At 38.1% G+C, this 25,540-nt stretch overlaps 1 protein-coding gene across 2 annotated transcripts in view; it reads left to right on the top strand.

The window, feature by feature from the left end:
- The first annotated feature begins 9,401 nt into the window (after positions 1 to 9,401).
- Positions 9,402 to 25,540, top strand: part of plekhg5a (pleckstrin homology domain containing, family G (with RhoGef domain) member 5a) — a 50,612-nt gene continuing 34,473 nt past the window's right edge. Inside the window, exons 1-2 of one of the 2 annotated variants that reach the window (XM_051911760.1) lie at positions 9,402 to 9,594; positions 17,619 to 17,698. In XM_051911760.1, the coding sequence (XP_051767720.1) occupies positions 9,540 to 9,594; positions 17,619 to 17,698 (135 nt within the window). In that variant the 5' untranslated portion in view covers positions 9,402 to 9,539. Of the gene's footprint in view, positions 9,595 to 12,447; positions 12,584 to 17,618; positions 17,699 to 25,540 lie in introns of those variants that run through there. The other variant, XM_051911759.1, reaches the window with a different exon arrangement.

Below are 25,540 nucleotides of genomic sequence, written 5' to 3'. Positions count from 1 at the left end.
GCACATAAAATTCACACATAATTTCAAATAAGTGGGAGGCTATTTATAGTCGCTAAGTGATCTGAGATCTTTTTGCTTCAACATTAAGCTGCTTGTCACAGCAGCAATTGTAGGTTGCTATTGTATATAGTTTAACAGATAAACAATACTTTTAGTTCAATAACCAATGCACAATTCAATATCCAATCTTTATTGATATCCACCACTGATGATAATTTTTTAGAAATTGCATGCCTTTGAAAATCATCAGAGATGGCTAACCATCATACTGCAGTCTTGTGAGCAAAAGAGACTTTAAAAACATTTAAAAAATCACACAAAAAAAACACCAAAATGTATCGTTAAACCTGACTGTCATACAAACCTTTCTCCATTTGTAGATTTTCACTAAAACATTATTTACTATATTCATAATAAAGCTGTTTTTCTTGAGAGAACTATTGACTGGTACCCAATGCAAGTGATTTCAGGTTTTTATGGTCCTTGGTGTAAACCAACCCCCTCCCATATAAACATGAACCTGCAATGCAGCTGCAACTGGCTAATTTCAAACCCACTGTGCTTTCTATGTTGATGATAGCCTGCAGGCTGGATACACTGAACTCAGTATATTTGTGCCTGAGGGAATGAAATCTGACAGCCTGAGCCCAGAGGAATATCTAGCAGAAAACTCACTCTCACACGCAAGTGTTAACAGCTCCTGTCACCAGGAAAAGAAAAGCAGCAGAGACAAAGCGTAAAGGCCCAGGTGACTCTGAATTTCAGTCCGTTGATTTCATGTGATAGCAGAATCACTTACAGTCTGTCAGAGTCCTGTATTTACTAGGTTTTACCACCAGAGGGAAGTAGATGCATGAGTACCAAAATTAGAGGAAGCGATAAAAGAACGGGGCAAACCAAAACAAGTTTTTGCTTTAGTAACATCTCTACAGATTTCCACAGAATCATTCAGTAAGCTCTGCTATGTGTATATATTTTGAGTAGTTTTATGCTTTTAGCATTTTAGCCCAAGCTTGTACTAGTACTGTTAGTTTGCTTTAACTTGCTTTATCATTTAAGTGCATTTTGCTGAATAGATTTCACAATAACTATGCAATAATGTCCACATCTTGCATTGTCATATGACTCATATCTTATTCATGGGGTGTCAAAGGTGGATATGGAGGAAACAGAGTAGGGAAAGGATAAAACTCACTGTAGACATGAGGCATGGGAAACTAAAGAAATAAACTGAAGGAAAGGGCAAGTCAGGGGAGAGGAGGAAAGGAACTGATTAAAAACCATCTGATCAAGACCTCAGGCGGTCTTTCTCTTTTTCTCTTCACCCTCTCTGACTGCAGATTTTGGCTGTATGCTGCCAACAGTTCCAATTTCAAGCATCTAAATTTAACCTTGAAGAAAAATGAACGATCGAGATGAATAGTAGGGGAGACCAGGAGCAATTGTGATGGGGGGGAATTATAACACACTAAATGTCTGAATTTCTGAAAATTATTTTTGAACATCTAGTATTATGTTTTTTAAAGTCACCATGAAATTCTTATTTTTATGGAATACTGCAGTATTTATTATAAATGATTTATCTGTGCACATCAGTAGCTTTTAAAAAATTCACATTATATATATATATATATATATATATATATACACACAAACACACACACACACACACACACTCACACTCACACACACTCCTGAGCAAATAAAAATAGGCCAAGCCCAAAATGGATAAACACTAATCTTTTAATTTTTTTTCATCCTAGTGTGTTTTCCACAAGTGTGAAGTCCGCTCTTTGGATCTTGGCATGGCATTTTGCATGGTCGAGCACCCAGTTCTGGTGTAATTTGGCGATCCTCATATCTACTTTGATTATATCCTGCCATCTTTGATTTGTTCATCCATGTGGACATTTGCCATCCACCATGAAGTGGTAGGCGGTGTCAGCGACAGTGCCTGGTCCTGCTCATCGGACGTGCCCATACCACCGAAGATGACTTTGCCGCATTTTCTCCTTAATTGGTCAGCATTCGGCTCTAAACAGCGCAACTGGACGTACTACCAATCGATATATCTTTGCTTTGAGACGGATTGGTATGTGTTTATCGCATAGAACTCCAGTGATTTCTTTCCAGCGCATCCAGGCCGCGTTCACCCATCCACATACTTAGTTATTGATATCACCGTCACATTGCAGGCACAATCCTAGGTACTTAAAGCTGTATGTCTTAATCAGGGCTTTGCCACTTTGCCATCAGAAGGATTGGTTTCCAAATATTCAGTTTTCTTGATGTTGAGGCAATATTGGCTGAGGTGGTCATTCTATACCTGGCCAGCATAATGTTGTCGGCATAGAGCAGGGCCCATGTTGCAGGTCTCGAGTGATGGCGACAATGCTATACCAACCTTCACAGGAAGGCTATCAGAAATGCCAGCCGTGCATCTCACATAACTACTGGTTTTCTCATAGAGCATTTGAACCCGGTTGATGAGTTTTTCAGGCACTTCATGGTCCCATAGTGCATACCAGATCAGCTGATGCAGCACCTGGTCAAAAGCCTTTTCAAGATCAAGAAAAGCTATATGCAGCAGCTTCTTTTTTTCCCGGTGGTTTTTCATTATCATTCGCACTGCAAATATTGCATCACTGGTGCTGCAGCCCTTGATGAAACCACATTGGTAGGTGGTGAGCTGAGCTATGTCTCGCAAGCTTTTGAAACGCAGCTCCTTCAACTTCCAAAAATCCGCTGGCAGATCATGCTTGGCATCAATGGCTTCGGCAATTTCTTTAGTTGTAATACAAGGTACTGGCCCGGCATTTGGGATGCCTGAATCGGCAAATGTGGGAATTTAATGTTGGATATCTCCTTAAAATAGTGTTGCCAGCATTTCAAGATCTCACTCCTGTCCTGTAGTCATCGACCATCCTTGTCTTTCATGCACATATAGTGTTCAATATTTTGTGCCTCTTTGGTGCATGTTTTCTCTTGTCGGGTAGGTGATCTTCTCCCCTTGATTTTGTGTCCACAGGTCTTGGTAGTGCTAGGCTTTGACCTCAGCAACAGCCTTCTTTGCCTCTCTTTTTGCAGTAGCATACTTCTTTCAATTATCATTGGTTTTTTGCACAAACCAGTTCTTGTACGCCACTTTCTTCTCCCGGACATTCTGCTCAACAACATCTGTCCAGAGCCACACCTGTTTGTTGATGCGACAGCGGCCTGGCTTGGTGGTGCCTAGGGATGTCTTTGCAGCCATGACGTTAGAGTTGCATAAGGTATTCCAGGTGCCATCTGTGGTGACTGGAGGTAACACAATGTGACTAACAAGGTCCGCCTTGTTTTCACTCAATTCAGATCAGGATCAGATGGAATGACCTTCACATTGTGATGGATGGAAAATTGCATAGTTGCACCAGAATTAAATCGATCTGGCTGGTATGGTCACCACTGGTGTAGGTGATTAGATGGCTGGTGCATTTCTTAAAGAACGTATTGCTAATGATGAAGTCATTCGCCTCAGCAAAGTCCAAGATTTGATGTCTATCAACATTTCGTGTACCATACCCATTACCTGCATACATTTGACATGGCTGTTTAAATCAGGCAAACAGCAAAATCTTCTTGTGGGCACATGGATACGTGATCTTGTAATTCTGTCCAGAATAGGTCTTTCTCCTCTTCAACACAGCCAGTTTGTGGGGCATAGGCTGAGAAAATATGTAAACGGTGGGCCATGGTGTCAATGATGATAGACATCAGGTGGTCTGAATAACGATGGACCTCTGCGACTTTGCTATGCAAGTTGGCATTAACAATAATAGGTACACCTCTGCTGTTGGTTACACCATGGTAGATGAGCTTATAACCATTGCCAGTGTTCGTGATTTTTGTCCCTTGACATTGGATGTATACATTTCACAAGTTCACACTTAGATATAATTAAGTAGAGTAAAGGTTAAGCTCATTTGCGTGCTGTCCAGGGTGAGGGCTCCGAGCTCGGAATTTTGGCCCGGATCCAGAGTACTCCCCCCGGTGTGGTAAGAATAGTTAGAACTAGAAGTGAGGAGATGGGTGGTGGAGAAGTGAGGTTTACTCGCACAGTGACTACTAGCTGGCCTCCATTACACTCACCTCCCTAAACCTCACTCCCATCCGGGTCACGGCACCAATGTAACCCCTCTACCCAGGTCCTACTCGCCCCGCTCTGTGCCGGCCTCACACCCGGGTCTCCAGCATGGGAGTCGGACGCTATAACAAGGAGGCTAAAGGCTGCAACTTCTAGCGTCAGTCGCTAGAGCATCTCTTGAGATCAGAGGAGTGAGGTTTATTCGCACAGCGACTACTAGCTGGCCTCCATTACACTCACCTCCCTAAACCTCACTCCCATCTGGGTCACGGCACCAATAGCCTCTTTTCCACTGTCGGGCCAGTGCGAGCCAGGGCTTTCAGCGGGCCAGGCTAGGCTAATAGCCCCGGACTTGTAGCACCGAGCCCAAAATCACGCTGCATTTCCACCGTCTGGCCAGAAGCTCTGCAGCGCTTCACTAAAATGCGAAGTTTTATCAGAAAAATAATCCGAAAGAAATCACTGGAAATCACTGGAAACTAGCGAGATCGTAAAGTGAACATGATAAAAGCAGGCGTTTGTTGGTATTTTGTTGTTTACTTAAAGATTTAAAAAACCAAGCATCGATGTTTTACCAAACAAATTGATCATAATGAAAGAAATAAAGTGGTATTTACTGTTATTTCACAAGAGACACACGCACTTATTCAGTCGTGTCTGTTTCTGTTTATTTGTAGTCATGGGACAGTATGTTTACATCACATTTACAAAGAATGATAATTTCTACAAATTTTCCACCAAAAATACGACCTGAGGAGCTTTAGCACTCTCTCCAGTAACAGTCCCGACAGTTATATTTTCAGTCTGAGAAACAGAGGAATCCCGAAAAACTGGAGTTGCTTTATTTTATGAAATATGCAGAGCTAAATATGGATATCAGACAGTCCGTTAAGAGATGAGACGTGCTGACAGATAAAATAAAAACATGATTGTGATAGCCTACGTATATGATTTGTCTGACTGGCGTCGTATTTACCATGTTTACTATGGTAATACCGTGCATAGTCTTGGTGATCAGAATCCACATCGGATCACATACAGAAGTTATTTCATATACTCGCTGCTGTCTGAAAGTGAGTTTTGAGCTAAAATGTTTTTAAAAGTCTTTAATGGGGATGTTAGCTGGTCACCTACATGTAATCATCCATGGCGCCTCCGTCTCCACACACAGATAAACTCCGCCTTTGTTCGTGACCACTCCCTCAAGCGCGAACTGACCCGCTTTGGACCAAGGTATTCGGCAGGCTGAAAAACCCTGGCCGTTGGCCCCGAGGAAGCACGATCAAGCCCCGGAAGTGACAGTGGAAACGCAACTGGCCCTGGCACGCACTAGCATGCCCGCTTTAGGCCCGACAGTGGAAACGCGGCTAATGTAACCCCTCTACCCAGGTCCTATTCGCCCCACTCTGCGCGGGCCTCGAACCTGGGTCTCCGGCATGGGAGTCGGACGCTCTAACGAAGAGGCTAAAGACTGCAACCCCAGTTCGAATCCGGGTCACGGCACCAATGTAACCCCTCTACCCAGGTCCTACTCGCCCTGCTCTGTGCCGGCCTCGAACCTGGGTCTCCGGTGTGGGTGTCGGACTCTCTAACAAGGAGGCTAAAGGCTGCAACTTCTAGCGTCAGTTGCTAGAGCATCTCTTGAGATCAGAGGAGTGAGGTTTACTCGCCCAGCGACTACTAGCTGGCCTCCGTTACATATATACCTCTTGTCAATAATTGAGTTGATTAACTGAATGCTCTCCACTCGTGTTAATTAGGTTAATTATCTGAACATGCTCCTCCTGAACTTTGTTAATAAAACATCATGTAATGTTAACTTTGCGTTGTTCAATTTTGCGTTAGTGTATCAATGTTTAATGTGGCAATAAGCAGAGATTTCACTTTGGCTAACTAGTCGGTTTCGCATATGAACCGATGTCCCTTGCCCATTTTTCATCGCAGTTAGGCGTCATTTCTGGGGTACACCCTAGAATCGTTCTTTGACTGACATGACATTTGATCTGTTCTGAGTTGCAACATTAGTTTAACTGACCAGCTTGTTGCCCCAGCCTGACGTTGGTCTTGTCCGTGTTCAGCTCAGCACCATCCTTCTTGGGCAGGCAGTCTCCAGTGGCACCACAAGGAGGAATGGACCTCACCACCTAGCAAAATTTAAGCAAATGCGCTACTTAAAAAGTCATTGCTGTCTCAGAAAAACATCAAAAAAAGAATTAAGTTTTTTTGGCAGAATATGGGAGGTTGTGTGTGGAGTGATGAATCACAATGAAATAATGCTCCAGAGCGGTGTCTTCGAAATTCTGGTGAGAAATATAATAATAAATGCATTTCTACCACAGTGAAGCATTGAGGAAGAGGTGTGTGGGGAGCCTTTTTAGCTGCTGGTATTGGTGAGCTACTTCACAGTGAAAAGTAATTTAATGCTTTGGAGTAAAGGAGAATATTGCAGAATGGCTGGCTTCCCACAAATGAAAAGTTGTTATTTAAAGAAGAATGATCAGATGTTAATTTTTGTTTTATAGCTTTAAGAATTAGTAACATTAGTAACAAGGAGAATGCTATTTAGTAATATTATTACATTAAGTATTAAACAATCATGTTAAGAGGTTTTCTCATATTTAAGTTGTTTGACTTTTTTGAATCTTAAATTTTTACGGCTTTCCTATTTTACAGATGTAAACATTTATAAAGGCAAACTTTTCAGTAATATTAACTAGTAATCTAAGTTTTAAGAAATGATATTACTACTTTAAAGGTTTACTCTTATTTGAGGAATTGTGGGTTAATATGATTTTTTTCAGTGTTACAATTGCCCCCAAAATTACATTGTTTTATTTTCAACATTATGATCAATATTCAATTCAATTATCATTCTTTTTTATAATTTAATTGTAAGTCTTTCTAAATGTAAATATTTACTATTACTTTTGGAACATATGCATGTGTCCTATACCAAAATATGGCAGATAGATTTGTTATAGTCTGAAGAAAAATGTGTAAAACTACATTTGGCCTCAGTCCACTGATAAATGTATTTATTCTATTTCCAAACTAATGAATTAATCTGCCGAGCTGGTAATCAGCTTAAGAAGGGCTTGTAGAGACAGCCATGAGTGTAAGCAGACACACATGCTTTGCTCACAAAAGCCAAGCCGGTGATAATTTTCAATAGACAGCATATGATAATTATGAGTATATCATGAAGACCATCATTAATGTATTAATTTATTGCTCTGAATGAGGGTAGTGAGACCACAGAAGCATGTTTACTTTGGCAGTAAGGACAGCTGCACTTTTTTTTTTTTTTTTATCAAAGATGAGGTAATCTGTTTTAATCTGTTTTAGATTATAGACCATGGTCAGGTGTGGGATAAGAATTTAGACTACTTAAACAACAGATTTACCCTTCCCTAAAATGTCTGACAGACCCGGTTTATAAAAGCATAGTTGTTGTCAACCCGAATGGATTAGGGATTTGTCACACCAGATAAGAGCGATCTTCTACACGTTGATGGGATCTGATCCAAAACAACCCACGTATAGATCATCCAGGTCTGCCATTCAGCTCACCAGCTCAGGGCACCAATCCTGACAACTCACCAGTCATGTCCAGCTCAAAGGTCCAGACACCTTCAACATGTCCACATTCCATACACAAGATTATAGTCCTCCTCTTGTCTGTATCAAGGACAAATAAGTCTCATATGTGATGGATAGCACTATGAGTTTTTTGCAACAGTGACAGAAAAAGATATTTTCTCCAGACGTGCTGTGTCAGGAACAGCTATAAAGAACCTAAATAGTGGTGATAGTGAGTATTAGCTCAGAAGATTAAGGCAGTATTGTCTGTTTTGCAGGCCGTCTGAGTAAGTGTGGTTTATGCACAAGGTGTTTAATGTAGGGGAGGTGGAGGGTGAGAGAGCTGCAGAGGGTTAATACTCCACATATGGCCAGCTTGGCAAGCCAGGAACAGGTTTGCTTGTACTTAAAAGAGATGAAAAGAGATGGGGGTAGGCTTGGAAGAGAATGCTTCCATTATTTTAAAGTCACCATGAAATCAAAATGGACAATTCTTGTTTTTTTAATTGAATATTGCAGTAATTGCAGTTATTATAAATGATTTATCCATGCACATCATCTTTTTAAATACATGTGCCCTCATAAACTTTAATCAAAATAACTTCCCCTTGCAGCAACTTCTCTTCTCTTATGCCGTGTTTACTGGTGTAAGGACGCCTTACTTATTTCTTGTTCGAGAAGCTCACTAAGAGATATGTCACAAGGGAAGAAATTAATATCACAACTTCCATTTTATGGTGACTTTACCTCACTTGAGTCACTTTTGGAATAAATGGCAGTATATGATTAATGATGAGAATTGAAAACATATTTAACAGCTAATTATGATGAAAACATAAATGTTAAACAGGTTATTTCACTTTCTTCTAGTGATAAAGTGTGTTTAAGAGCTGTTTAATTCATAAAATTTAATCAAAATAAAAGTGAATTAAAACAAAATGTATTATTAAAACTAAATCCATAAAATGATCACATGATGAGAACCCCTAAAAGGTTCTGTGAAGCCCATTTCTAATAAGAATGTACAAATGGAAAATTAAAAATAGCCACACTCAAACATGGGTCTGTTCATTTAAAAGAAAAAATAGTCAAGCAGAGCTTGAGAAAGTCACGTGTCAATACAGAAAATTGAGTAGATGTTAATTGTTGGACAGCATAAATGTAGCATTTTGCCCTTTAATATCCTGTCTGAAAGTTAAAATGAGATGTCAGATTGCTAAGAAAATAGTGAAGATGGGGAATGGAGGTTGGTGAAACACAATGAAAGTAGGTGAAATACAATGAAGTTGGAGGTAGTAACAATATAGGAAACATAGTATGCTTTGTGGAATAACATGTCTGCTTTTTTTACCATGACACAAAGCTGTGCGTGCTAAAAAGATGTCATGTTGACTTTGAAAGTGGATATGCCATGTTCTTACAACGCAATTCAATAAGTTTCAGTAAACCTTGAGGCCAGAAAAGAGACAAAAACTTCGTGCGTCAACGGCACAGTCAACAGGTCCTTTTGTGTTTCTGCAGCACACGGAAGGTGAAGCGCTTTGGACGTCAGTCAAGCATACAGATAAGGTATTTTTAAGAAACGTAATAACTTCGCAGTACACTATAGGGAACCACCATTATACGCTTATACATCAAATATAGATGTCAGTTAAACTTAGTTAAAGTGACTTATCTGGCGCTTTGTTTTTGGAGGATAGCCAACAGCGCGTCAGAGCCCATGTCTGTTCAACCGCTGATACTCATCAGCGGACGGTATGGTCGGATGTCTCATCTCTGAGAACAACGGATGAATACGCCGGACTTGGAAATTAACCCACATGGTTAACAACACATAATGTATCGATACGGATCGCCACCGAAGACCTGGCTTGGACTTCGTTTGCGACTTGGTAAGTGGCATTTTGCCTTACAGTATGTGTTACCGGCTGTAATAAAATACAAAATGTGAGGTGTACCTGTAAATTATACATTTTTGTGGCAGTGATTACAACTAAATAGCGTGCTGACGCGATAAGTCTTAAAGGGATAGTTCATCTGAAATTCTGTCGTCATTTACAAAAAGTATTGCTGAATGTCCCAGTCACTCTTTTCAATTTAATGAGAATGAATGATGAATGAAGATGTCAAGCTTCAAAATCATCATAAGCGTATCTTCCTCATGTGCACTATGTAAGCCCGATGTGATTTGATATATTCACCATGTTTTTTTGAATTTTCAGTACGAGTTATTAGACATACACTTTTGGGGTCAGTAAGATTTTCCCTTTATTTTAACTTGGGTGATAACCAGGTAAGGGTGGTAACTTACATGAAAGTTTTCTCTCTAGGCTGCAGGTGTGATGTGAGTACATTCTGACCCTAGAATAGTCAGTCACTATTGACTGACTTCTGTGTGTTTGATACCTGAAAATACACCGAACTTGGTTTTACTCCTAATTACTGTATGTCCGGACAGGATTATGTCCTTTTTTGGCTTTTAAATCCAGATTTTCTGCCACTCTTAGTCATGGCTACAAAATTAGATTTGGCTAAATTGTGTTTACGTTGTGACAGATAGACAGACAGCTCTGTGGTTAACTTCACTGGCTTATCATAAGGAAATGTGATTCAATCTGTATCAACAGTCAACTGTTTCAACAGCTGCAAGGGTAGATTGCATTGATTTTGATTTATCTTATTTTTATCCAGATAAAAGTTATATCAGCTGATTTTACAGGAAGTGGCTCCAATTCATAGATGACATTTATAATTAGAGGGTCAGTATTCTAATTATTAAATTTTAAAGGTACAGTAAATTTCCTTCATGTCTAAAAGTTCTTCTCTTTAGATTTTCTTTCAGTTAATGTCTTATGTCCATTTACACGTATGTATTTACATGCTCTTCATCCTCGCTCGCCAAAGGAACTGACATAATGTACAACTAGTTTATTTGAGATTGACCGCAATCATTAATTTATATTAATTTCGGCAATATAAATAGCTAGTAATCCTTATAAAAAATAGTTTGACAGTGGAAACAAAGTATCTCTTCCAACCAGAGTAAATTCCTCTTATGTTCTGTCTGTGAGGTCCAGGTCCATAGTTATTAAATTCAAACTTCAAACTAACAAAAGAGGCTTTTATGAAGCTCACAGTTTATCAGTAAGCTATTGAGTGGTATTTCTTAAAATAATGTCAAATATAGACTAAGCTTTTGAATTTATGATGAAGAACACCAGAAATAAAGACCTGTTTACCCGATTTTGAATAGGAGCTGTTGCATGGAACTGTCTTGGCTATTTGGGAACTGTCACATGGCTGACTAATTTGCCATCTAGCCTCCAAACCAAGCCCATTACTGGTTTCAGATAGACTGGCCTGTTTGCCATGTGCATGACTGTCCTAATGCTAGTTTTTTAAACAAAGATAAACAATGCCAGGAGAATCACAGATCAGAGGATTAACCTAGTTATTATAATTGACTGTAGTAGCTGTCACACCACAGTGTTCTTTCATGTGTGGCCAACATGCTGGTGGTAACATATGTTTTTCATGCTGAGTATTATGAGCTGAAGATAGCATGATGACAAGCCAAATGCAATGCTGCAAACAAAATTTGGGAGTGGCACAGCATTTAAACTAATTAATATTAGTAGTATATTATATAACAATCTCGCTAGGGGTGCTAATGCACCATCGGATGCAGATGGACAGTGGGGGTCTGTAGCAAAAATTTTATATAAAATTGTATATATATATAATATACACACAGCTACAGAGCAACATACAGCAAAAACAAGACCGCTATGACGTCTCGACAATATAGTTTGAACATAATTATTTAATGTAATAACAGCCAGATGAAACAAGCTGTAATTATAAAAGACGTTGTCGTACACCAGCTCGCAGAGAGAAATGTCTAGGTGATAGATCAAAAGAGCTTTGTTGTTTGTACGTGTCCCAGCGAATGATTGAGCTGACAGAGTCTGAGACTGCGGCGTATTGGCTTGACTGCCACTGAAAGCCTGGTCATTAAAACTAACCCCTGCACGTCACACTGCTCCAAATCACTACCATATGGCTGGAAATGTTGGATCCCAAGAGCTAAGACTCTCCCATGCTACTCTCTAATTTGTCAGAGCAAAATTAGAAATTGTGGGGGTTCTGGAGGGCACTCGCCAACTCTTGCAGTTCTTTATCTTAACCCTTTCTCACTTTCAACTTTCTAAACTTGCTTTTGAGAGGTTATTGTTCTCCATTACTTTCTCTATATCACTGACTGTGGCTTGAGAGTCTGTAAACTGTATGATTTCTGCATCATTGCTCTATATGATACTGTAACTTTGAGATGCATTGGGTTTGTGGGCTACAAGTAGGTGGACATCTCAAAAGGCAGCTTTGTATCTCTTGCCGTTCTGAGAAGTCACAGGTCCAAGTCTCCCTCACATCCCAGCATGCACTTCACATGTGGATGAATGCATCGCTTGTCTGGCGTGCTGTGTGGGTCAAGCCCCCCCTCTTTTTCCCCCTTCACATACTGGCTCACAAAGTCCAAAGCACCCTGCCTGGAAACTTTAGCGAAATCCAGTATTCTGAGAACTTTTCTCCACAAGAGAAGTCACTCAAGTTTTAGTACATTCTGTAATTTGGGGAAACATGAAGAGAAGTAATCATCTAACGATTGATGTTTGGTTCAAGGTCTGAAGAGCATCATCTCAATCTCCGCCGTGTGTTAACAAGTGAGATGTGGCGTTAGATTTATTGGATTGTGAGGCACGATGTTCTATTGGAGACGGCATGGGTCTTATGAACTGGAAACTCTGCCATGTACACAGAGTGAGTTGGGGGTGGAGAAGTACACCTGGACCTCCCTCATGGACATTACCCAAAAGTCTTGTGGTAAGAGATTTTAATTGACACCATTGAATGGTGTGAGATCGTTTGGTTGAATCATTATCTATTTTTTACCCCAAAGGTAAATTGCGAAATTGTGTTTTTAAAGTTGTTTGTTTGTAATTTTGAAGATATTATATAGAATTGAAGATGTTGCCATGTTTCTTCTTACAACCAAGTACGTTTTTCATTGAATGAATGCTACAAGATTGCAATATTTTTCTCAGAGGGCCTATAGGTCACCCCCAAAAATGTCATTATTTACTCACCCTTATGTCATTCCCAAACATGCATGACTTTCTTCAGTGGAAAACAAAAATTAGCAAAATATCCATGCTGCTCCATATAATAAACATAGATGGAGACCATGGACTATCAAGCTTTGTGAACAATGAACAAAAATGAACAAAAATCGTAAAAGTAGTCCAAACAACACATGCACAACTTTCCAAGTCATATGATAGCCTGAAACTTTTGTTATTCGCTAAAAATCTGGCCTAGAATATCTGTGGTCACCATATACTTTCACTGGAAAAGAGCAAGAACAAAGGACATTCAGCTACAGTATAAATAAACAAATTCCTTTTGTATTCCATGGAAAAAAGTAAGTCATACAGGTTTTGCAAGACAAGGCAGTGAATAAATAATGATAATTTTATTCATTTTTTGTGTGTAGTAGTTTGTGTGTGTGTGTGTTGTTCAGGTGTACCCTACATTATGGGGACAAAATGTCCCTCAAAGATGGAAATATCCAAAATCCTTGTGATTTTTTGGTCCCCATGAGGAAGTGATGTTTTTTTGAAAATGTAAAAATGCAGAAAGTTTTCTGTGATGGGTTGGTGTAGGGTTAGAGGATAGAATAGTTTGTACAGTATAAAAAATATTATGTCCATGGAATGTGAACATGAAAATCCAGTGTGTGATCTATGCCTTCACACTTGGGTATAGTGGAACAAAATGGTTTCTACTTCTTATTTTTTAAACTTTTGTTTTGGTTTTGTGTGGAGAACCACACGTTTGTTTTTCACTAAGTAGTCAGAAAGTTTAAGAGACTACTGTGACACCAAAGTGCAGAGGGAGAGTGAGTTTTAGCTTGTCCATAATACCCTTACTATTTAATCTGTGTGCTAATGCCCCAATTAGGACCCACTCAGAATGACCTTTGCCTCTGGAAGTATTTTGTCTGTCTAATCACACACTCCATCCCTCTTTCTCCATAGTCAAGCAAATGTTTTTTTTTCTGTTTACCTAAATCTTTAGATATATTTTGAAACTTTTAGCTGTTATGCAATAAATTGAAGTGTTCCATTTCTGTGCCTCTAAGTGGGACCAAAAAGAACTGTGAAAACTGTTTACAAACAGGTTTCCCAAAGACATTGTCCATCTGTCTGTGGTTACATAAGCAGGTTGTGCCTCCCCAAACTCACGGCATCGGTTGAGCTAATTTTGCTATGTCAGGTTGTGTCTAATCTCATTTAAGCCCAAAACGCAAGAGGATTAGTTAGCTAGGAATAAAGAATCAATGACAACTCCGCTTCCAGACCTTCAGCTGGTAATGTTTTGACATTCTCAGACCTTCCAAAACATATACTGGCATCCATGGCATCAGCTTGGTGTTCCTCCAGTGGAGGCAAAAGGAAACAAGTATTGCATAAAATATTTCCGCTGTAGCACTTGAGACAGTAGATGTGCTTAGTGCTCCTCAGCAAACAACTGGGTAAACAGAGGGGCATGAAAAACAGATCCTGGCATTCTGCACATTCCTTACATAGAGGATTTTTAGGAGGTGCCCTCTGCCTCTCTGACTAAAGAAGGAGAAATGGAATATTCTTTATCGAGAGATGGAGGCGAGTATGGAGATGGAATGTTAGCAGTGTTAAAGATAATATCTAGAGTCTGGCTTGGACTGTGTGGTGATGTTCTTCTTTCAGGATGTTGGAAAAAGATGCAGATACCTTGAAGTAGGAACTGTGCACATTTTAAATATCGTGGTATATGAATGTAGCAAACATTCACAACCATTGTCTATGGGCACTTTTCACTTTTTTTTTTTTTTTTTTACCATTTATTGATTATTACTATGATGCCTTTTTATGCATATATTTCATTGTTTTACACTAATCCCAGACCCATTACATTCTTAAACTATTAAAATTCTTAAAATCTTTTATCATTTATATTCTAAATGAAGAGTAAAATAATCATAAACAAAAGTGTGAAAGTGTTGTGTATATACATATATTTTTTATATTCAAATTATGACTTTCTCAGTTGTGGTGTAATTTCCACCACAACCAAAATTTTGCGTCTGATCAAAAAAATAAATAAATAAAAATAATAATTTTTAAAAAGCCATTTCACCCAATGCACCATGATGCAAATTATATTTTTTCATGAAGGTTCAGAGGGGGAAAAAGGCTTTGTTAATAGAAAATTAAACAAACTAGTTTGGGTGTTTAACTTTTTTCAAAAGTGCCCACAAGTTAAGAAACACCCTTGTATCAATGTACCATCACTGTACTTTTAGTATTTTGTAAGAAATCAACCTGTAAAGGAATATGTTTTCAGTAATGCTGCTCTCTGTCTTGTCTATGTTGTTGTCTGTAATCATCAATACCTTTTGTTTTGAACCAGTTTTGAGGTGGCAGCATTGCTAGAAAGGAAAATGAGGGGTTGAATCAATGAAAAATCCGCTTTTTCACATTAAAACCTGTGGGTTTCTAGGTAAGAGGAATACCACTGCCCTCACTGAAAGGAAAATCAGCCAGTCTGCCAGCAAACTTGTAATGTCTGGAAATCTTAGATTTCCGCCAACTTTTTTCACTCTGTCTGTTTTTCTCTGTTTTTCCTCCTTTTTGTGTTATTGTCAATTCTTCAGTTTTCAGTTAATCCCTTTCTCAAGGTTTCATATTTATTGTCATTTTTAATCATCTCTCCTGGTACCAGTTACTAGTCTTTATGAACTTGATAGCATGGCTGAAGGAAAGGGTGCCATGGCTAACTCAAGTTATATATTTTATATATAAGTTATATATTTTATGTCATGAAATTAAAAGGGGGGGTATCACACACAGTTTCTGCCAATCTCATGTTAATCTTGAGTACCTATAGAGTAGTAGTGCATGCTTCATATCTCCAAAAAGTCTTTAGTTTAATCATATTTATAAAAGATACATACGCTGTACCGAGTATTTCCGAAAACTGCCGAGCTCCTGGAGGCGTGACGTGTGAGCGGAGATAGAGTGACGAGCTGTCACGAGCACGCGCAGCTTTTGCGAAGTGATCGTCTGCAAGCTATCAATGGTCAGCTAAACAGATGTATTTAAACACACGCAATACACCATTGCATTATGCATGGATAACTTTTGAATCACTATAATGAGTGAATGATGAATAATGAATTTATGAATTCACTACGTTTGTGTTGTTTACATTATATGCACTTAGGCGCTTATTGCCAACAAAACAGACATTTGAAGCAGTTTTACTCTCCACCTGCTGTTCCGACTCATGACCGGGATCATTACTGCTGTGACCGCTCCGTCTTTCAGTTTCAAATTATCTGTAAATCCAGCATAAAACTGGGCCTTGTTTATGAAACCATAAGCGCTGATCCTGAGGGCTCGAGCAGCCACGGAAAACACGAGATATTCTCCATTCATTTTAACCAATAAAAAAGTGATTGCAACTATCATTTTATTTTAATGACAAATACCGAGAGCGCATGAATGTAATGCGTGAGAACAAAACTCTCAGCTCCACTGAACGCTGGGTTCTTTGGGAAGCAAGGTTATCTTTCCCTCACAACCAAAAACACACTTCTTTGGTGACATTGTTGATTTTGTGAAGTCCTGTGACCAGTGCAGCGCTGCCAACGACTTCCGTAAAGCCGAACGCACGTTGATGGACGTGCTCTTGCTCTCTCTCTGGTCGACGTGTGCGCGCGCGCCCTTCCGGGAGAAGTGCCCGTACAAGGAATTCCGCCCCCGTTTACGTCACTCAGGCCCATACCCGAAAAAACCCCCGAATCCTGTAAGGATTTGGAAGAGTATTTTTGTCACAGAAATACTCCGTCATACTCTAACTCGTGTTTTGAAACTTTGGCCATGTTTAGCATGATAATCCAAATCTTTAACATTGTAAATAAGTCAGAATGCATGAAATAGCATTATACCCCCCCTTTAAGTAGTTGTCACATATTGTATCACTAGCTCTTGTTTGTGGTTCTCAGTTTTTTCAATCGCTCTCTCCTACATATCCCCCCCAGCTGCCTCATCTATTGCCGTGCTGTATTGCTGTTATGTCTTTTGGCTCATGCCCAAGGACATATCCCCCACAGGCTCACTGTGTTCAGAAGAGTTCCTCCATGGTACCCTGTTATGAAATGTCTCAATCATATTTATCTCCTTCATTAATCTCCTCTATATTACTCCTGGATACTTGATACTTCCATATAGAGCTGCTGTTCAGCCCTAAAACTAAGAAGAGAATTAGCATTTTTGAGTTTTCCCTGTTATTTCTAATGGGTTTTAAAATGTTTTAGTTGGTTTTTATTGTAAAATGTGCTATGACATTCACAATTACAGTATGTGAGTTTACATGCTTGATGTTTCAGACAACCAAACCTTATTTTACTTCTAAATCCAAAATCAGCATTTAAAAATCCATAGGAAATTCCCAAGGTAACCCTTAGCAATTAGCCTTCATGTGCTATCACATTTACTGTTGTTCGTCAAATCCAGTTGTTTAAATAGGAATACACACAAACGAGAATGTCGCATGAGGGCAAAACATTTCCCCACTCAGATTTCGCAACGGGTTCAGGTTGTTCACACAGACTCGCCATGTTGATCAAAAGAAAGCTGCTTGTTTTGAAAGCTGTGCTTCATACATCGCTACACTATTGTCAACAACAGACAATGAACCTTTTTTGTTTGTGAAATTTGACCGCACCTTTCCAGCTTGGCCTACACATTGATCTCACTTATAATTCCCTGCCACATACAGTTGACCTTTAACCTCTGTTTGTGTGTTGTTTCAGGTGAGAAGCCTGCACAAGAAGAGAAAACCGGCATCTTATGTCAGCATCCCAACTGTCCTGAAAGGCGACTTGCTTCCAAGGTAAGATATCAGAATGTGTCACACGGCATAGGAAAGCCCTGGCGGGGTGACGCAAACGGCTAAATCTTCACCTCTTAGTGTTTTTGTTAACTCTTATGGGCAAAAAATCCCAAGTATGCCTATTGCATCACATGGAATATTCCAGCACAATAATCATTTGTCAGCATGTGCGCTTGGGGAACTGACAGGATAAACAAAAGTTTTGTTTGTCTTTGTGCTGTTGAAAGTTCAGTGGCGAGAGGACGGATGTGATGTTAAAGGCGGCATTTCACCAGCTTTCTCCTGGGAGTCTAGGGATGCGGGCATGGAAAAGTGAGATTAGTGCTTGGACGTATATGAGGCTGTTCGCACATAAACACACTTAAACAAAACACAATATGTTTCTCCCTTCCTGTCTTTCTCTCTCTCTCCCTTTATAAACTGTATCTTTTCCTATGTCTCTCTCTTTTTGTCTGTTAAAATGTAATACATCTAGTCTGGTGACACGTTTTTGATTGCGTTTTATTGTCATGGGTTCATTGCCAAACTGGTTCGGCTAAAGAGTAAGTGTATTCCTCCCAGTGTCCCTCCTTCTTTTAAACATCAGTCACTCACATTTTTCGTCACTGGCAAACCCGGTGCCTATTCATTACCCACACTTTCCACTTTTGTGTTTTAACAGGTGTTCCTTTACCTTTAAAATTGTAAATTACAATGCCACCGCAGTAATGTGCTGATGTATTGGTCTTCAGGTTGGATATAAACAGTGTTTGAATTGGGCAAAAACACCAGTATTCCCTTTCTTTGCATATATATATATAGAGCAGTGTTAATTTCATTGATGAATAATTTTCGTTATAATTTTCGTCAATGACATTTTTTCACGGACGAAAACGAGACGATGACAAAAAAAAAATGCATTTTGAATGACTAAAACTATGACTAAAATCTACTCTAATTTTCGTCAACAAATAAAAACAAAGCGAAAAACATAGAGAGGGACAATTTGGCAAGATATTCAGGCAGGACTGCTGTCCTGTGTGGAAGATGCGCACATTTGAAGTGTAACGTGCTGATCTAAGCGCGGGAAACGCGGCGCTGTTGCGTGCTCTACAGGCTCATCCAGCAGCACTTCAGACTGTTTCACAATTCATGAATAGCGCACATTTATGCCAAGCGATTGCTTATAAGCTAATGTTGATGAATTATGACAGTGTTTATGACATTTTATCTCCCTCATCTGAGCTTAAATGAGCAGCCTGCTACAGTGCAGACTGCAGACATTTAGGAATAAGAGTCACGGTGTATTTCGGGATAGTTAATAATGATTTTTTCCATTTAATTTAATTTCTATTTAATTCATAGTAAACTACTGTATCTTCTGTCACAGGAAGGAAAGACTAAGAACATTATTTGAGACATTATTCTATATATTTTACAGGTATAAGGCTTATTATAATTAACTAAACCTAAATCCATAAAAAAATCTTAATTACTTGAAATAAACGTTAACTGAAATAAAAAATAAATAGGAAAAATGTGAAAAAAATATGAAAAATATAAAAAATGTATTTTATTTCATCTAGTTTCCAAGCTTTAGCTTAACCTGACTAAAATAACTAAAACACAAATAAAAAAAACTATATAGACATTTAAAAGCAAAAACTAAAAGACATAAACACAACTAAAATTACAATGAAAGCAGAAAAACCAAAAATCAAATCTAATCAAAATTTTAAACAAAAACTTTAATAGTACCTCAATGATAAGTGTGTCAATCCCTGAAAAACACTGAATTGAGCTCTTTCGTGTCTTTTTGCACTTGAATGGTCAAAAACCGTCCGCTTTGGCAAGTAAAATACAGCTGGTTGTCTTAAGTGAACATAAACAGTTTGGAGAATATCAGATGGATATCAGTGTATTGCATCTGTGTATTGTTAGAGAAATGATTACTTAATGCATTACAATTTAACTAAATTAGATTTTAGTCAACTAAATTTACTGTAGATTTCGTTGACTAAAATCGTATGATATTTAGTCGACTAAAAATAGACTAAAAGTAAAACAATTTACGATGACTAAAACATGACTAAAACTAAATCAAAATTAGCTGTCAAAATTAACACTGATATATATATATAGAGAGAGAGAAATCAGATAATTCAATTGAGAAGCACTGATTAAAAAATAATGAAATTAAGTATGATTATTGGAATTCATTGACTCTGTTGACCAAGCTTTATTATTATTATTTTTATTTTAAAAAAATGGTCTGTTAACAATGTAACAGGCTGCCACAATAAGCAATTATCACCTAGCAAATATTTTAAATACACAATTCTTTTTTTTTTATTGGAATTGGAATTCATTGGAGTTTTTTAGCCACAATATGGGGAGAAAATCCCCTCTATTCTGACTTTTTTAAATACATATTGGTCTATTACCCACCACTAAACATCACATAAAAACAACTGAAGTGTGATTGGTGGCTTACATGTAAGTCATATAGTTATAGTTCATATTTGAATGGGCAATTATTGGTCAAAATAATGCAGACAATCAAACCTGGCTTTCGAGACTTACACTCTTTTGTCTAGTAAGGCCAAGGAGGCAGGCTATCTTGTTGAGCAGGTACAGATGAGAGTACTGACAGTTTTTTTTTTTTTTGTGTGTGTGTGTGCACAAGAATAATAATGTACCAGTCTTTTTCAAACTGTGGATACAGATAAACCCTGTGTAAAGGAAACCGATAAAGTTTGTTTACATGGAGCATGTCTGATTCATTATGGGACATCACAGTGATGCTTGCTTGTTTTTTTGGTGTCCTACATTTCCTGTCTGCACAACTCTGCCAGTGTCCTCTGAACTTTAGTGAGCTTTTGAAAAGAGTCTCTGGGTAAACACTTCTGTTTCTAGTCTTCTCTGATCGAAGCCAGACTTAACTTAATGTACCCAATGTTTTTATCTGAACCAGGAACACACTTATGTCATTACCCTTAAAATATGGAAAGATGAGAGGAACTCTTGTTTATTTAAAAAAGAACGAAGGAGAGTTTTCAAGTGTGCGCATGTCCGTGTTTATGTTTTGAGGTCTTTGTGGCTCATCTCTTGTGGGCAACAAATTTCATGTAGGTTTGTTCTTCCTGTCTCCTGCAAGGGGTCAAGAGGTGAAAATACACAAAGATGATGACAATAGTTTGCCGTTGACGTTTAACTGCTCATCCTGCTAGCTGACATTTGAAGGTGAAGTGTTTATTTTTTCAATGTTCAAAAACTCTTATCTCAGAGACAACTGTAAGTAAACAATTCATAGATTATTTTCCCTGAAAAGTGTAAATACTGTGGCTCTTTCAAAACATTTATGTTTGTTTGAGCATCCTGACTAGCAACAAGGACTCAACCAATGGCATGAGTTTGGGGGTGGGGTTATCTGTTTGTCTGACCAATGGTAGCTAGTAGCGAGAAATTACACTCTTCACCATGAATTCAAAATTGACAATTCATGTGCCCTCGTAAACTTTAAACAAATTAACTATGTAATTAACTATCCAATAAATTCCCAATGGACAAAATCAAGTCCCGTCCTACATTTTTTCTTGTTCGAGAAGCCGTTCCGCTTGGATATGTGTCGCAAAATGGAAGAAAAGACTATCGCGACTTCCGTTTCATGCTGACTTTAAGTTTGCCTCTTTTCTTGTGTGTAAACATACTCAGGGCTCCAGACAAAAAAAAATTCATTAAGGAGCCATTGGCTCCTAGAGGGGGAAAAACAGGCACCAAATAAATTTTTAAGAGCCACACAACAATGAACCTAAAATTTTAAATCACTTACTTTTAGTCATCCTGTTGTGTTTATATATGTCCCCTTTACAGTTTCAGCTTTTTCATCTTGTGACTTTTCTGGGAAATAACCTGACTTAATATTTTGAATCTGATTAGATTTTTATATTTTCTGCTTTCATTTTTTTGTTAAGTTTTAATTTTTGTTTTTAGTTTTATTTTTTGTTGTTTTTAAACATGTCTGTTTAGTTTGTATAGATTTTTATTTTAGTATTAACATTTATTTCAAGCAATAAAAAATGTTTTAATGGTTTTAGTTGACTATAATAACCCTGATGCTAGTAAAGTCTTTATATTGAATAATATGTGTCAAATCATGTTCTTAGGCCTTCCTTCCTGAAGCTACAACAGTTTACTTTGAATCAAATTAAAATAAATATAAATATATGGAAAAAGATATATAAATATATTAAATTTGGTTTGTGTAACCAAATAACAAACAGGGGCAATTGATATACATACTGCTTGACTTCGATTACTTTGAAATAGAGCGGGACTCTTATTTTGAAATGTCTGTGCTTTACTTTTGCTGCTCATTCAAGTTCAGATGACGTTGCTACAACCGTTTACAACATAATATAATATAAATAATATAAAGTAAACTTTGTGATCATTGATCAGCATTAGTTCATAAGCAATCGGTTGACAAATGTGTGCTAATCATTGAATGCGAGCTGCTCTGAAGAACGCGCAACAGCGCCATCTTTTGACTTTAAAACACGCAGCGCTCACATTTATTTAATGAATTTAATAATAATCACATTAGGGAGTATCGCGATTTATCGTTTGTACTCTTGTTATACTGTTTAAGGCACTGAAGACTTTTAGTGACCTTAAATTTATCTGATGAGCATGAGCGGAGTGGAATAATGAAAGTGATCAGCATGACTGATATTCAAAACGGTAAACACACGATGCATTGTGTGTGTATCTGCAGTCTCTAGAGCCGGTTTCCCCTTTTGAATGAAAAATATAGACAAATTTATATGAAGAAATAGGCAGTTGTCTCCTTTACGCAGGAGCAGAACGGTGTGTTCAAATGCAGCTGTTTTGCACCGACGTGAGGCGACAACACAGTCGGCTTTCATCAGCTCTAGTTCCGTCTGTTTGGTGTGTGAAATTTTTCCATACCTGTTCATATTTCAGCGCTCTTACTCAGTGAAACATTCACACACAGCATCTCATTCAATTACGTCAACACAGCAAATGATGTGATAGGCTACTGGTCACAGAACAAGCAAATAACATGCAAATTTTACAGTCATAACGTGTGAATTTGCAAATTAATATTTTTAGTCGCAAATGCGACCGTTTTAGGCGCAGTCTGGAGCCTGATACTGATATGTCTTTATTTTTGTATGTCACAAATCTAGATCCATTACAGATTAATTCCACACAATATTAACACAGAACAGGATCTGTATTATTTTAACACAGCATGAGAGCGTGTGTATGTATATGCGTATTTGCTCTGATAATTTATGTATGTGTGCGTTTTCATGCTTGTGTGCATGTGTAAATGTGTGTAAGTTGTGAAATAGGCTGACCGTCTTCATCCCCTTACACAAACACAGACTAAACAGTGACTGCACTATAATAAACACAGACATTAGCAGCTGACTGTAATTTGTGTTGTAAAAGATGAATGTGCTGCTTACCAAGACATTACTAAGCTGGAGGAGGACAAGAGTATTATGGGTTAGCAGATTGGATAATGGTGTCTTTCAAACACTTTCTTCATGAAAACGCCAGAATGTCGCTCTGTCACAAGGTTTGATTTCAGCTAGAAAAGTAGGTTAATTGCTTTTCAGTCTTCAATAATATATTTAATCTGTTGGCTTGAGGTTAACCTGGCATCCCGTCGCAATGGATTTTCCTCACAAAGTAATTTTAAAGACATCAAGAAGCTCGCAACCTTGAAATGAGCTTTATTAAAAGAATTGTTCACCCAAAAATGAAAATTGTCATCATTTATTCATATAGTTCAAAACCTGTATGACTTTCTTTCTTCTGAAGAACATATTTTGATAAATGTAAGTGTTTTTGTCCATATAGTTTGGACCCCGGTGTATCATATAATACCTTCTTTTGTTCTCAAACTCGTTCGTTCACAGTCATTAATATGATTGAAAGCATTATTTCAGCTTCTGCAGCAGATCTGTGCTGTGTCTCCTCTGTCACTGCTTTATGTCTCTCTCTGTGTTGCCTAACAGCTGAGCGTGAGAACAGACCGAACTCACACCTGCAAACATAACAAAACACACACATTCAAAACTTAATGTGCTGCCTGAAATATTTCAAGGACAAAAGAATCGAAAAGTTAAGTAAATCAGTGTTTGTGGAATGCTTTGGATTGTGAAGCCTCACTAACACTTTCGACCACCAGATGGAGCAATAATACACAGCTATTAGGAAAATGTCTACTCTTGTGTGTGTGCTTGGAAAGTCATATGGACAAAATAATTTAAATGCAGATTATTTTAATCATTATTAATATAGTTATTAATATTTCAGCAGGAAATCAAACCGTATTTCATGTCTTTATTTTCTTAAGTGTGTAATTATTTTGATTTTAAAATACTCCCATATATATACTCTCAACTATACGGTTAAATTCCCAAAACGTGCAAACACTTTCTCTCTGTGGCGCTATCAAAACATTGTTCTGTTTGTTTGAAAATACTGACTAACCCTACCCGGCAACATTGGCTCAACCAATGGTGTGAGTTCAGGGCGGGGCTATCTGTTTGAGTGACCAATGGAAGACGTTAGGTGTGCTTTGTGAAATTTTTTTGAAATGAGTGATTGTTTAAAATACTGTCACCAATGGAGGTAGAAATGACATGATTGAACTTAACTTTTATTGATTTAAATAATATCTTCCAAGTTTTTCTCCCGGTTGTACAACCTGTATTACCTCTCATATTTCATGCTGTACCGGCTGTCAACATTAAAATCTCTAATTCTCTCCTTCTTGTTTGCTCTCTTTTGCCAAACATAGCTCTCCGCTCTCTCATTCACTCCTTTAAAGGAGACCTCTGATGTCACCAGGCAGGAATTAAGACTTTGGATGAACAAAGAGGTCACAATGCATGACCCCTAAGGTGTAAAATTACAGTAATTTTCAGCTCTGCATCAGGTAATGAAACCTTCCTTGCCTCAGGCGTAGCGTAGGCATGTGTAATGACGACATGCTTCAAAATAAAGCCAAATGTTAGTCGTTTTGATGAGCGCATGGGATCAACATACTATTTTTTTTTTTCAAAATCTGAACATATTATACTTCTTTATAAACAATTGAGGAGAAAAAGATTCTATTTAAAGTTATTATATAACATTAATGTCTTAAATTGAATAAGATATTGTTTAGATGCTACATATCATATACTGTATTGAATGCAATTTACTAATGCTTGCTCAAAACATACAATGTGACACCGTGTTTAACCCAGGAAATTTTTCAAATGCTTGAGTGCTTCCCGTCATAAACTGAGAGACAAACAGTGAGCTCACACTTGTAGTCCTCTTACGCATCCCAGTCCTCATAAGGGAAGGCCGAGAGTCGTGGCCACAGGAAGTTGTTGTGGATTCAGAGTTGAGTAAAAACAGGAAATGGATACAAGAGTGACGTTTAACTGTTGGAAATGATGACACGTCTCTCTCCCCATGTTTCTGAGAGAATGTCATCCCCTGGGGAATGCTTTACCTGACCCGTCACATCCTTTGCTGTTTAGTTTAGTCTTGTTTTTTTTTTTTGCGGCCATTAATTGCAAATTATAAGAGATCTTTGAGTTCAGTATGTTTTTATTGTTGTTTTAGCATAAGGTTATTGTGAACTAAGTAGGGATGCACCGATACCATTTTTTAAGGGCTGAGTACGAGTACCGATACTTTTTTCTGGTACTTGCCGATACCTATACATTTATTAATCTCTCTCTCTCTCTCTCTCTCTCTCTCTCTCTCTCTCTTTTTTTTTTTTTTTTTTTTTTTGGTGTTGTAGTTTTTTCAAGCACAACACAGTGA

The sequence above is a fragment of the Ctenopharyngodon idella genome, chromosome 11 (assembly GCF_019924925.1).
Source record: "Ctenopharyngodon idella isolate HZGC_01 chromosome 11, HZGC01, whole genome shotgun sequence".
NCBI classification, from domain to species: domain Eukaryota; kingdom Metazoa; phylum Chordata; class Actinopteri; order Cypriniformes; family Xenocyprididae; genus Ctenopharyngodon; species Ctenopharyngodon idella.
This window is presented reverse-complemented; position numbering and strand designations above follow the sequence as displayed.